This window comes from Marmota monax, unplaced genomic scaffold (genome assembly GCF_021218885.2).
Source record: "Marmota monax isolate L192 unplaced genomic scaffold, Marmota_monax_Labrador192_F-V1.1 WCK01_AAM20220418_F8-fsc00017, whole genome shotgun sequence".
NCBI classification, from domain to species: Eukaryota; Metazoa; Chordata; class Mammalia; order Rodentia; family Sciuridae; genus Marmota; species Marmota monax.
The window spans coordinates 1,653,020-1,667,939 of NW_026695241.1; the positions used below are offsets into that span (position 1 = coordinate 1,653,020).

The window sequence follows — 14,920 nt, forward strand, 5'->3', positions numbered from 1 at the left end:
ATTTGTAACAGTTAATTCAGAAGACAGGGATTTACATTTTCTTCCAAACTCTCAAAGGGTTGGTTTAGGCATCTAAATTTTGAGATGCCTAACTAAGTACTTCAAGCTGGAGAGAAAAGAACCACAATCGAATGTGATTGGAGCAAACTGATGGAGAGCCAAGCGGCCTCTGAGATGGGGACAATCTCTGCTTGTTCTGGATGTCAGTATAAGTTGCTCTGAATTTTCTGATCATCCTTTGGCTCTCTATGCTGTTGGAGAGGATGACAGTGATGTTAGCTGGGAGAGCACCTTACAATTTACCAAAACACCTCCAAGGTCTCTTTGGAGTCTCACTACCAACGGCAACGGCCACTGAGTGAAAGAAGAGGCAATGAGGGTTAGAGAGAGGAAATGATGTCATGGAGGTCACACAGGAGCAAGTGGCAGAGTCAGCCCAACAAGCAGGACCAGGAAGACAGGGCTTCTAGGAATGGGGGTGGGGAGGCCATGCAGGGGGAGAGTTGAGCACCAGGGGGAAGCTGAGTGCTTCTGGGAGAGAAGGAAGAAGTCCAGAAGTCTCCACACTTCCCTTTTGGGTGCCAAATAGTTTGTAAGATGGGGCCATCTTGTGTGGGGGCTGTCTCCAAAGGCAGGAGATCAGAAGATCACGGAGATGAAGGCCTGAGAGCTTCAAAACCTGTAGCCATCAGAGCCTAATAGAAAGGGATCAAGACCCATCTGATCTTTTTTAAATGGTGATAGCTCCTTCCAAAATATTCAAGCAGAGAAGCTCAGGAGTCAGGCAGGTTTAGATTCACAACCAGCTACTTGTTCTCTCTGGGGCTTATTTGCGAAATGAGGATAGAAGCAGATCTATCGCACAATATTGATTGAGGTGGTGTATGTGAGGGGTAGGATGGTGCCCATCACAAGTAAGTATAATTTATGTTAAGTGACTAGTTGACACGTGTGGCCTAGTGCATCTGAGACGCCTCACTCTGTGGCGCCTGACAAGTGTGCTGAGATGTGCTGACCCCCAGGCCAAGGGCTCATGATCACTGAAGGTTTCCTGTACAGGGCACCCCTCCACCTGCCTCTCACATACACTGAACAGAGTTTAGAATAACAGGCAGTTACTGTTGATCAATTACCATGAAATGATGTTAATTGACTGAATAATCACAACAACAGCATGAGTTGGACTCTGTTTATGGATCAAGAAGCTCAGAGAATTTGAGTAGCTCACCCAAGGTCTGTCTACACAGCTGGAACGTGAAGTGAAGTGGTGTGTTGGGAATTTAAAAAATTGTTTTTGTTTTGTTTTTAGTTGTCAATGGACCTTTATTTTACTTATTTATATGTGGTGCTGAGAATCAAACCCAGTGCCTCCCACGGCTAGGCACTGCCACTGAGCCCAAGGTCACACACCTTCTGTGTCAGTCAAGGTCATGTTAGGGAATTGCACGCAAAAAAATTGAAGTTTTGATAGAAGAACAACTTATGAGATTGAATCTTTGAAATTTATAGTATCTGATCATTTGGATCTGCAAAAATGGCAATTTTATAAGCTTCAATCTCACATAGTGGCAGGGATGGCATTGAGAGAGAGAGCTACAGGCAGTGGCACCATGCCTTGGGATCAGCACCTCAGGGAGCTGCAACCATCACTGAGTCAGGGGGTGAGAAGAGGGAATGGTCTCCAGAGCTGGAAGAGAGGTCCACGTGGAGAGGTCACCTAAGAGGAGATGAGGGAATTGGCTGAGCCCCCAGTGATCACCTGGAGGGAGGGAGCTGGGGAAGGATACTCCTCACCCCTCTCCTCCATTCCTGAGGTCTACATGGGCTTCCACTGGGTGAACCCAGCTAAAGTCAGAGGTCCAGGGTGCCTCTGACTTCAGCCCATGGAGTGTGGCCGGTTGGAGCACAGAGCAGAGCAGGGAGGGGTGAGAGCATCTCAAGACACAGACAGATGACATTTCTCAGAGTGAGTAAGTGCAGGGCTGGGTTCAAATCCAGGCAGCCCCGCCTCAGGGTCCCTGCTTTGTACCAGCACCTCTCTCACTTAGAGTTTGGTAGAAACAGCTGGGTCTTTAGAGTCACTGATGTACCTTGAGGATAGCCTCTAAGCTTCTCAGGCATCCACAATGAATTATTCACCCTTTATATTAATATTTGATTGCTTACAAAAGAGCTGGTTTGGGGAGCACCTCTGTGCAGAGCAGAGCCAGCCTGAGCCCAGACCGCGGCCTCCTCCTGGCAGAAATATTATAGAAGTTGGGGCTCTTGTCAGGAGGATGGCACAATTATGGACACTTATGGCATCCAACCAATTAAAGACAGATTACTCACACCAAAAAGACAACTCTGTAAGAATCGTGTGAGCCCGAAAGTTAACCGTACATAAGGTAAGAAAATCATGAAGTTAAAAACCTGAAAACATCAGGTTCTGAGACAACTCAGTGTTACCAGAGAGCAGAGGAGAGAGACGAGAGTATGTGTCCTGGCATTTACACCCATAAGTTGGCCCTGGGACTGGGGACTACCTCCTTCTCTCCCCCTTTAGTTCCAATGCTTAGGACATCTTCCTCTTTTAGTCCCACGGCCAAATCCTACTCATTCTCCAAGAGCCATCTCTTTGAGGAAGTCTCCCACGACCTCCCATCTTATCCCAGGCAGAGAGAAGCTTCAGGGGGCAATTGGATAGTTCCATGTCTGTCTCCCCAACTAGACTGTGAATCAGTTCCCCCTCATGGTCTCTGGAGCCTCTGCCCAGCATGGTGCCTGGTGTCTTGGAGTTGCTGCTTGTGGGACGAATGAGTAAATGAGTCACCAGATCCTGTGGTCCCAGGGGAGGACTCACTGAGAGTCTGTGAGAAATTCCATGGAAACTGGCTCCATATCTGAAGGATTCCTGCACCTCCCACCAGCACCACGGGCTATCAACCAAGCCTGCAATCCATGGGCCTCTGCTGACCCTTGCAGCAGACTCCTGGGCAGCCTGCTCCCGGACTCCCTGCTGGTGAGGCTCTTCCTACCACTCCTGCTTCCTCCTCTGCCTTAACAAACCCTTTACAGTCTAAACTTGACCTCAGCTTGCTGTCCTCTTGGAAAAGTCGACATACGGCCTTACTCATGACCGTATCACCCGAGGCTTGGCAGATCATGGAGCATAGTAGGGCCACAAATGGTTGATGGAGAGTGAACAGGTGCAAAGAGAAGGTGATGTTTTAAGCAAAGAGCCTCCTACGAACTCTGAAGGCAACATCCACCCTTTTGCCCAAGCTCACTTCTGGCCCTCGTCTTTGGGAAGTGCTAGTTGAAGGTTTTACACCCCCAGAGGTTCTCAAATGACCCTGCTTCCTCTTGAAATAACAAAATAGCACTAGTGGGAGTTATTTGCAGAAAATGCTTTTGATGCTTCATGCCATATCCCTGTAGCTAGTGGGGGGCAGGTCCCACACGTGCTGGCTATGCCCTATCTCAAGAGCTGACCTTGGCTCCCCACTTCTCCACTCTTTATTGAAGCCGTGGGAGCTCATTCAGTCCACAAGACAGGAACCTGGGAGTGTGTGAAGTTTGTCTCCCACAAAAGAGAGACAAGTGGCAGTGGCCATGCACCCAGCCTCTGTCCTTGGCAATCAGTCCTCCTGTCTCCTCCCTTCCATTCCCTGTCCTTGCTACTTTTCTATTTGATTATCAGTGACACTGATGGGCAGTGTCTTTAGCTGGACGCTGAGTGCAGAGGCCAGCGTGTGGCTCTCTGTTCCTCCTTCCGTGGGCTGGCATGGCCTGGGATGGGGCGTGGCTTCTCCTTGTTGTGGACTGCTTCTGGCCTTCTCTCTAGACCTTCTCTTCCTCCCACGGGGGATTTGAGCTGGGCCATTGTCCTGGACGCCCAGGGCCACTTGGATGGATTAACTTTCCTGCATGTCAGCCTCTGACAGCTCCCATGGGCTGCAGCACTGGCTTTTGACCCAGAGCTTAGGCCACAGGCCCGCCCCCCCTTCCAATGGTGGAGGCTGCTCCCTGTTCACCACAACCCATTTCTCTCTCCTTCTGGTCACACCTCCAGTTGGCCCTCTCCAGACTCACTGAGTGTGACTTTGTGGCTGCAATGTATGGGTGACATCTTAGAGACCCTAGCAAAGAATTTTAGAGACCCTGAAGATTCAAACAAGATGTAAAACCTACATTTTGAATGAACACAGGAGTGCAGGTGGCATTTCCAGGGTGATGAATGATGTTTGTCAATCACATTGTTGGTCCTTTGTTCAAGTCTTTGGCTCACTTTAAAAAAGTGGGCTGTCTTTATTCCTCCCGAGTTGCAGCATCTTCACATATTTTGATAACAATCTCCTTATCAGATGAATATATCCAGAATACTTTCTTCCAGTTTAAGTCTTATTTTTCGTTTTCTAATGGTGTCTTTTGATGAGTAGAAGCTGAAATGAAATGAAGTCTAGTTTATCTATGCATTGTTTTATGATGCATGCTTTCAGTGTCCTACTTAAGAAATCTTTTCTTATCCCAAGTTTGGGTAGATATTCCCTTGCATTTTCTTATAGAAGATTTGCAGATTTAGCTTTGACATTAGTGTTTGGCCCAACTACATACAAATGAATTTTGTACACAGTGTGAGTTAGGGGATCAGGGTTCATTTTTTCCTTATAAAGATACTCAATTGTTTGAGCACTATTTGTTTAATTAAGCTGCATTGGAAACTTTGCCAAAAGTCAATTGGCCTATTAGGTATGAATTTATTTCTGGATTTTCTGTTCTATTACATTGATATCCTTGTCACTCTTTACACCAAAACCACTTTTTTTTTCATTCTAGCTTTACAGTGACTATTAAAATCAAGCGGCTTTGGGCCCTCAGACTTTATTCTTTTAAAAAACTGCTTTGGCTATTATTGGTCCTTTGGGTTTCCATATGCATTTCAGAATCAGCTTCAGACCCAAAAGACAGCTGAAATTTCATAGGAATTTTGTTAAATGCATGGATCAAACTCAGAGAAAACCGTAATTTTTATAATATTAAGTATTGGATCCATGGAATATGGAATATTATCCATATATTCAGATCTTTTAGAATATTTCTTAGCAAATATCTCTAGTTTTCATGCACAAGTCTTGTATATGTTATTCAAATCTATTCTTAATTGCTTCATATACTTTTTTTTTGCATTAGTGTTTGGCTCCATTTTGAGGAAAAGCATTTGGTTTTTGATCATTAGGTATAACGTTAGCTATAGTTTTTCTTTTTAGACCGTCTCTAGCATGTATAAACCATCTAACTATGAGAAAGTACCCTTGTATTTCTAGTTTGCTAAGACATTCTTAAAAACCATGAATGGGTACTAGATTTTGTCAAATGCTTTTTCTGCATCTATTACGATGATTTCATGCTTTTCTTCCTTCATTTGGTTAATACGGCGAACTATGCTGACTGATTTCCAATTGTTAAATCAACCTTGTATTTCTGAGCTAGACCTCACTTTGTCATAGTTTATTATTTCTTTTTACGCATTTGCTAATTTTAATATGACTTGCATCTATGTCTATTAGGTTTAGATATGAAGCTTTCCCCAAAAGCTCGTGTGTGAGAAAGTCTAGAGGTGTGACATTGGGTTAGGAGAGCCTAATCAGTAATCTAATCGATAACCCAATGAGTGCATTAATCTACTTGAATGGATTTACTGGGTGGTGATTGTAGGCAGATAGGGTGTGGCTGGAGGAGGTGACCGACCGGGACATGGATATTTTGTCCCTGGTGAGTGGAGCTCTCTGCTTCCTGATTGTCACGTCCTGAGCTGCTTTCCTCTGCCACACCCTTTTGCCATGAGATTCAATGTCACCCCAGGCCCAGAGATGTGGAGTCGACCATCTGTGGACTGAGATCCTGAAACCGTAAGCCCCAAATAAACTTTTCTTCACCTATGTGGTTCTTGTCAGGTCTTTTGGTGTCAGGGATGAAAAAGCTGACTAAATATTTATGAGAGATACTGATGCTTTTTTTTTTTTAATCTTTATCGGATTTTAGTATCAGGGTGCCGTTGGCCTCGTATGATGAGCTGGGAAATGTTCCCATTTACTTTGCCCAGTTTGGGTATTATTGCAGCTGGTGCAGAGATCCGGGACACAGCATGAGCTCTTCTAGCTGCTTCTGCAGAAGTGCAGAAGTTCTGCAGCAAGGGGGATGTGAGTCTTGGCCTGTAGCTGAAGAAGAATGTGGCTAATTCCTGGTGGACAGTCTCCAGCTCCATCCACTCCACTGCTGAGGATCACATGGAATAAAGAGGTTGAAGTCCATCACAAGATCATCCCATCCGGCCCTATTAGCCACAACACATACATTTGCCATTGCAAAATCTACTCCTCTGCTTGTTTTTCTTGTGGATACAACACAGAGCTTGAATCTCAAATCTCTGAAAGTCTTACTGAGCTGTGTTTTGACACATCTCTCCTCCTAAGTTCCTAACATTTAGTTTTTTAATTAGACTGACCTCGGCCACCATCTCAGAAGACGTTGCACTCAACTTTGACAGTAAAAGCCTCTTGATATATGATTGAATCTGAGAAAGTTCCCTAAGTTTTTCTAGTTTGCTAAGACATTCCTAAGAATCATGAATGGGTACTAGACTTTGTCAAATGCTTGTCTGAATCTTGTATCCTGACCATTATTCATTAGTAGAAAATATTAAACACACATCTGTTTATCTGTTTTTCATCTGTCTTTTTAATTACCATGATTAACAGCTGATAGGCGCATACAGCCAGCTCCCCCAATATTATTACCCATAAAGTGACTCACACAGCATCAAGGACCAGAATGACAGAAGTCATGACAAGAAGATGAAGGTTCAGAAACGCTCAGGATTTAGTCCAAGATCAGTGGTCAGTAAGTGATAGAGTTGGGGCTTCAGTGCTCGTTTTCTGTTTTCAAATCTCTTCTTGATTTCTGGGTGACCTCCTGGTCCTCAGAAACAGAAGTGGGGTCCTTGGTAGGAGTGAGAGAGGTTTTCTGCACACAATAATTGCTCACATGCCACAGGCAATGGAATCATCCTTGACTTTTCTGGAGGAAAAGGTGATAGGCATCTTCCCGGGGCCAAGCCGGCATCAAACCAGAGCCCCCGCTTGGAGCCGAGTACACACGACTCTTTCATACTGAGGATCTCAGAACTTCAGAACCCAAAGTCCTATGGCAGAATCTTTAGAACTCAGAACACCAACCTGGACTCTTTAGAACTGGGAACAAAGCTACTAAAGAAAGAAGAGACCAAACATGGTCATGGGTCAAGGGGCTCATGGGATGGCGAGAAGGGAAGGGCGTTAACACCTGAGGGAGGGACTTCTGTGCTGAGGTGGACTGCCTGGATTTTGTCCCAAGATGTACAAAGATGAGTCTCCTTGGGAAGTGACAGGGGGTTGGGCACGCCAACTATGTGTGGACTCCAGTGAACTCCGGTGACCCCACTATCCTGGGATATGCAGGTGGGTGTGGAAGTACCCCGAGGCAGTCTTCCAGGCTGGAGGTCCCAAAGTGAGAGGGACAGGGCACACCTCAGCAGCTCTGATTTGTGACTGGTCCATGCTGATGGGTCAGTCATGCCTTTGGCCTTCCACAGCAGAAATGGCCACTTCCTGGTTAAGAGAAAGATGGTAGCTTGGGGATGAGGGAGAGAGGAAGGGCAGGCCTTGGATCTTTTCAGAGTTAGGGCTGATCCTCCTCACTGTGATTGTTCTAACTTTGATTCCTTTGGTCCCAATGAGACGAGATTAGCAAAATATGCTGTCCTTTGATTTATCACTAATACAATGCTGAAGACCACTCAGCCAATGCCCTGCACCTTCCAGCTCCTGGCTGGGAGGTGGTGGTCTCCATCACCTGAACAGGATGTGGATGGGTACTGTCCAGCTGGTGAGTAGGGGCCATGACAGAGTGGATCACCCCAGCTTTGAAGCCAAGTCTCCAGGTCCCTGGTGGGCCACTGACCCAGCGGGCTGTGGGATGACCTGTAATGTCTCCTGGAGATATCCAAACCAGGCTCTTTGATCTCATTCTGGAAATTTCCACATTGTTCTCTAATAGAAGTAGGAAAAGCAAAGAAGCATAGCTCTGAACCATCTTGGAGGAGGAGATGTGCAGATATTACATGGCCTTGTTTCTCACGGCAACAGGCGGCTCATCTTCTGGGAAAGGTATGTGCAGTTTTGTGTCATGTTTATGAACAAGAGAAAATATGAGCAGTCTGTTCATGCCATCTGCTTCCCAGGGGAGGGAAGATTCGTCATGCCGCGGTGTCAGAGGGACATCCAGCCCACAGGGGACTTTCTGGAGGTGTGCCATCAGAGTCCTGCCTTTAGGGAGGTGGGACCTGTGGGGTCTTCCAGGAGAGCTGTGTTTAGAGGGGAAGAGAGGAGAGAGAGGAAGGGAACGGGGCCAGGATAGGGAAGGAAGAGGAGGGAAGAAGAGAGGGAGGACGAGGAGAGAGACAGCGAGATACTGACTACCTGGAGCACTTCCCTCCATTTTGCCCACCTGTCTGTCACGTGCACAGGGCCCCCCCCCCCCAGCAGCACCATGGCTCCTGGGAACGCTCTGCATTGTCTCATTTCATTTCATCATGACCTGTGACCCAGATGGCCTCGCCTTTCCAGAGATGAGGAGACCCAGGTGGAAAAAGTGACCAGAGCAACCGCCAGATGCTGGGGTCTCCGAACCAGGCTCCTGGCCCAGGTGGGCTCCCTGGGATCCATGGCTCCAAATTTGCCCGATCATTTGCCCAGCAGTCCCACTCCAGGGCTGCCAACCAGGGGTCACTTGGGTGTGTGTTGCTAAGGGACATCCCATCTGCCATCCTCGTGGCTTTTTGCAAAATGACACTTGAGACCACTTGAAGCGATCCTGGGGGAGGCAAGGGCAGCACTTGGAGTGCTTTGAACAACAGGCTGAATTATGGCAAGACACGGACAAGAACCTTAAGGTCCCATTGTAAGAGAGCAGGGAAATCTGTGATGGTCCATCTAAAGGGAACCTCAGACAGACACTGCCACTGAATGGAAGTGTGCCCATAAATGCTCATGAAAAAGTGACCTGGGAGCAGTGGTCACAGCGTGAGGCCATGTTGTAAATTACAGCATGGGACCTACTGCTGATGGTGAGGTGTCTGGATGTCCATTCAAGGATGTCACCTTGACTGCCTTTGGACGTAGCACAGAAATATGGGATGCTGTCCACCGTAAAATGACAAGGAATACAGGGACATTGAAGGAAAGTGTGTTCCTGCCAAAAAGGCAAAGGAATTTAAAATGTGGGAATGGACTCGCCAAACAGATCACAAGCTACCAGGTCTGTAACTTGCACACCAAGTACAAGCAGGTCTAGATCTGGGGATGATTTTCTTTTTTAAAAAAGGATTTGTATAGAATTTTCTAAAATTGGAATTCTTTTAAAATTTTCTTTTGGTTCTGGGGATTGAACCCAGGGACACATAACCTCTGAGCCACATCCCCAGCCTTAAATATATATATATATATAATTTAGACATAGGGTCTCTCTGGGTCTTGCTAAGTTGCTGAGGCTGGTTTTGAACATGAGATCCTCCTGTCTCAGCTTCCCAAGTGGCTGGGATGACAGGCGTGCGCCACTGGACCCATTTTAAAATCATGATTCTCTTTCACCCAGGATCACGCATGTGTCTTACAGAAAGGCAAGGAAGGACTGAGTTGGTCACGTTCCTCCTTTGTAGAACCTCCATGAGGTGCCCTCTGGCCTCCCTGCAGGAGAGGGTGCCCTGGGAGCTGGAGGAGCCAGGTAGAAAGGGCCCCAAGGGTGTGCTCCTCAGGGCCTGGGTACCATACTCCTGCCGGCTTAGGATCCTCAAAACTGTTCTGAAATCACAGAAACACAGGCAACAGGACAACCTTGCAATCCATCAGGAATCAGGAGCTTTATTATTATTTCTTTAGAGCCACTATAAACCTTGACTTTCAAGCTATATGACTTTGGGTCAGTTGGGTCTCAATTGCTCTGTTGGTTAAAACAAAAGAAAAAACAATCTTAGGAGGAGGGTGTCTCTGCCCCACCCCTCCCATCCTGTAGAAGCAGCGGGACCCTAAGACCCTGCTCCTCTTCGCAGGGTCCAGATCCCTCATAATGAACTTAACAGTCCTTGGCGTCCTCTCCCCGCCACTGAGCCTCAGGCCACTTGAGGCTCTTTCCCTGAGGATTTAAATGTCACTTTTTGGCTGCAAAAGTGGAGAACAGGGTGCCTGCAACCCAGGTGGGTCGGCTCACCATCCTGGGTTACACCGTCTACATCAGACAAAGGAGAGGAAATGCCTACAGAATGGGATTTGGGGGCAAACACACACGGGATCACAGACCTGCCGCACCTTCTGCAGTACCTTCCCGACAGTGCCCCGACTGCCTTCATGTGGCAGCTGGAGCTCTCTGCTCCCTGGGCACTTACCGGGGCCAGGCCAGGTGCTGTTCCTCAGGAGGTTCTGTCACGTGGACCTCCCAGAGCCCCTCGAGACACCCCAGGATGGTGAGGTGCCTGTGGTCACTCGAATCACAAGAGGCAGAGATGGGATTCAGGATCAGGTGGCTTCTGGCCACAGGACAAGCACCCTGCAGGTCAAGACCACTACACCATGTACATGGCCAGACACATGTCTGACCCACCATTGCAGGGACCCTGGCTTTCTGAGTGGCTTTCCAGGAGTAGCAGTGAGGAGCATCAGTTCAGCCACACTCCCCGGGTCAGCTGGGCTGTGGCAAAGAAGTGGCGGGTTCAGGGGAATCTACTGTGAGACCCAACCATCCAGCCCGCTCTGAGAGAGATCAAGCCCACAGCTGTGGCCAGCAGGGTACTGACACTCTCCCTCTCTTGTGGGGGTGATCTGCTTCTGCTGTGCCAGCACGTGGCTCACGTGGCTTCAGAAAAGCCAATTCACCTTTCAGAGACTTTTCCTGCATCTGGCAACATGAGAAAAAGTACACGGGTGTGGTGGGATTGTCTTGTGTCCCACAGGAGAGTCTAAATGCTGGGATAGAGCCCTGGTGTCATGTTACATATTGCCATAGTTGGTCAAGGCCAGCTGGGGCTCAGGTAGATGGTGACAGCTGGTGGCCAGCCAGCCCTGGGCAGCTTCTCTCTCCACCTCCTCACAGGGCTGCAGACATGGGGGCTGTGAGTGCTGTGTTCCTGGTCCCTGCTGGGCTTGGCATGCACTGGTGGGGACTGTGGATCAGACCACCTGGAAGAACCACAGGGAGCTGTTTTGAGGATTGCAAAGACAGTTGTTCCCCTCAATAAATTCCGAAATTAGTGTCATTGAAAAAAATCACGGGGGCTTCTGCAGGTCTAACCAAACAAATGTGTTAAAAGAATCACATTCAAGTTTTTGGATTTTTTTTTAAATAAAATTAAAAATAGGGATAGGCAAAGGCACCTGGACGAAAACAAAGGGCACTAGGAGTTTTTTTTTTTTTTTTTTTCCGTTGCACCTTTATTGTTTATCTGTTCAATGTTGGAATTTCACATGGTCTTTCCAGAATCACACACTGGTCAGAGAGCCCCTCTCCCTGACAGTTCTTTTATTTCTCACCACCCTTTTGTCCTGATTTGTGGGACATCCTGCTAGAGCCTGAGGAGCTCCCAGGGGTTGTTTACTTTTACTGGGGAGGGGGAGGGAGGTGTGCAGAGCTGGACCTCAGCAGAAGGATGGGCTTTTGAGTCCTGACCCTCCTGGGACCTCCTCACCTCCTCTCTTTTCCAGCCACCTGGGCCTCACTCAGCTAAGGAACCAGATGGAAGGCGGTTGGAGTTCTGACTCCACTTCAGCCACGGGATCTTGGGGAGTCTCCCAATCTCTCCTCTACAACATGGGGAAAGACTCCCTCTTTCACACGGCTATGATGAGCGTTCCGTGACTTGCATACCAAGTGCCTGGCACACAGTGTGGCCTAAACACACATTAGCTTCCCTCCTTCTGGAGGAGAAGAGAAGGTACCTGATCAATTAGTGTCAGGGAAAGGTGCTCAGGGGCATTTGCTTTATAAGAGTCTGGTCCCTTGGCAGAGCCCAAGAAATGGTTCTCTATTGGTGGAATTTCAGGAAGGAGGGGAAGACAGGAGGAAGAGACCTCCTTGGCATCAGCTTTCCCCGCCCACTGGCAGAAAGAATAGGGACCCTCACTTTAAGGCCAGGCACTGCAGGCAAGCAAGGGCTCAACACGGGCAACCAGAAGAGGGCGAATCTGTATCACTCCACCTGCCAGGGAGGAAGTAGCTCCAGTTAGGTGTAAACCAAGAACTTCAAGAAACGCAGCAATCTGTTAGGGCAATCACGGAACCCCTTACACTGCCCTTGAAAGGCTGCTGTCCCAAGGGTGTCCTCGCAATAGGGAGGGTGTATGTCATTTACACCCTGCCAGCTTTAAAGAGGACCGGGGCGTCTGGCTAGGGCACCCAGTGCTGAGCCCCCACCTCGGGTCTTCCCACCTCTCAGTCCTGGAAACCCAAACCTGATAAACGAATGGTTACGAGGATGAGATAATAATGTGGCCAGTAAGACGCTGGAATGTTCTGTCCAGGAGTCCATCTGCCATTAGAGTCACACTCCTCTTCCTCAACGGTAGTCCTTTGAAATTTCTTTACAGCTCATCGATCACTCAGCCAATGTTCATGCATAATTTTCGGTACAGATAGGGTGCATCTATGGCCTGCATGCCCACGATCATTTTATATCTCCAGTATAACAAAAAGCCGCTCAATGGACACTCTTACAACATGCACCAACAAAGACCATGGTTGGTAGTATGGAAAAATGTTCTCCTGACCAGAGAGTGAGAGAGAGAGAGAGAGAGAGAACAAGAGTGCAAAGGTACAAGATTCAACAGGAGACCAGAGGACTAGAATGGATACAGAAAAGAACTTTTGCAGATGAGGGGGCAAAGCGGTTAAAAGCAGGGAAGCACTATCAATCTAGAAGTGCCTCTCCAAATATTTGGTTCATGCTAAAAAATAGAGCACATTTATTAAAAATATATATTTATAAACCTTGATATGAACAGATACACACATCAAGCCAATGAAAAAAAGAAAAATAAGTCATCTCCCAGGTATCAAATAGTTAGACACTTGTAATGAATGGGATGCCTGTCGGAGGACTGCCCCGTGGTCTACTGCACTCGACTGCTCAAGGAGACCGGAGGGAACGCTGGTCCAGGGAGATGCTCGGCTGAGCTGCGCCTGCCCCGTTCATCTTTTCCAGCACAGTGTCGTCAGCGATCTGGGATGATGAATTTCTGCACCCATGCGCTCACCACCGGTGCCGAAGGCTGGTCTTCCAAGCCTCCTCCTGGGCCCCCCGCCAAAGACGCTGAGTTCCTTGTGGCGTGAATGAGTTTTGTTGGGTTCATTGTGCTTTAGTGTCTGCTCCTTGCAGCAGGATCGGTTTATTCGTGACCTTTTTATAAAGTTCGAGGGTGCATTGGATGGAGCGGGGTGTGTAGGTCGAGCTTCCTGTCCTCTCGGCCTCTGGTCACTGACCTGTGAGAACACAGGACTCCTGTCTCGCGGCCATCCCTAGGCCCCCAGGGGCTCTGGGCCATTCACAGGGTGGTGTAAATGTATACGAAGATGATGACGATGAGGTTCAGGATGGTCCCAATGATGCCCAGCATCGCCAGGACGCTTTCCTCTTTACTCTCTTTCTCTTGGCCTCCTTTGTCCTCGTCATTTCCACTGGTGATTACCATCTTGGTTGCAAATGTCTTTATCTTCCGCGTCAGGCTAACCTGTACGTGGGAAAAGGCAGCACACAGGTTATCATTCCCAGCACCCTCCCTGCGGCTGGGTGGGATGCAGGGCTGGCAAGCTCAGGCTGCAGCTAGACCCAGGATGGGGTGACAGATGGCACACAGGCTGAGCCCAGCCTGGAGACTGCACTCTTGGCCACCAAGAGTCAGAGGAACATGGCTTATGGACCTGGGGGCGATGTCCTGACACTGTGTGACTCTGTGGAGCTTGTTTTCCCATTTCCCTGGACACAGAAAACCAGCAGCTACCCAGCAGTCATACGAACACTCAGGAGTTTCCCCCACGATGGCGAGAAGGTCACACACTCTCACATGCTGTGTCATACCTGTGGAATGTGCCGTCTTGCATGCTCAGGAAGGGTGCAGAGTGTCACTGTCACCCATTCTGAAATGCTAGCATGATAAGGGCAGGGGCAGGCAGGACCCAGGGGAAGTGATCCACGGGCCCAGAGAGGCTGTTAGAGGCCCAAGGGCAACACAGAAGGGGCAGTTCCAGCAGAGGCTCTCACGGCCTCTGGTGGGATCCTCTGTTGGTACCATGTGGGAAGTGTGCAGGCTCCCCGAGAAGAGAAGAGATGCATGTTCTACACCTGCTCTCCCAGCTGTATACCTGGGAGGTGGCCTTGCTTTTGCACACTTGGAGACAGGGGCAAGAATGCTCCTCCAAGACTCATGTGCCATAGCAGAGGACTGGGAGCTGCCCAGAGGTGCACTCAGAGGTAAGCAGAAGGCCACATGGAGGCTTTACCACAGGGACTATCCACAACAGCCAGACGGCCACCCAGGACAGCGGGACGAAGCCCAGACACCAGGGGGCAAAAGCACAGCCCAGCAGAACCTGATTCAATTCATAAACGTTCAATACAGGCAAGACCAAAGACCACGCTGGTGTAGACTTGGACTTTTATAAAAAATTAAGGGAATGATGAACACAAAGCCCAGGAGAGCAGCTTCCTCCAGGCAGAAGCACAGGGGTGCTCTGGGGACACCACTGGCCTTCAAAGACACTGGTCATCAGCTAAGCTGGGTGTGGGCACTTGGGTGCTTCTTTTTATCATCATTCTTTAAATTGCCAGCATGTTTTGGCTTTTCTCTTATGTCTCTGA

General features: G+C 48.4%; 1 protein-coding gene across 1 annotated transcript in view; it reads right to left on the minus strand.

The window, feature by feature from the left end:
• Positions 1 to 10,055: 10,055 nt before the first annotated feature.
• The window catches only part of Tunar (TCL1 upstream neural differentiation-associated RNA), a 46,178-nt gene continuing 41,313 nt past the window's right edge, over positions 10,056 to 14,920 (minus strand). The window contains exon 3 of the mRNA XM_058577791.1: positions 10,056 to 13,793. Within this exon, the coding sequence (XP_058433774.1) occupies positions 13,608 to 13,793 (186 nt within the window). The 3' untranslated portion in view covers positions 10,056 to 13,607. The remainder of the gene's footprint in view (positions 13,794 to 14,920) is intronic.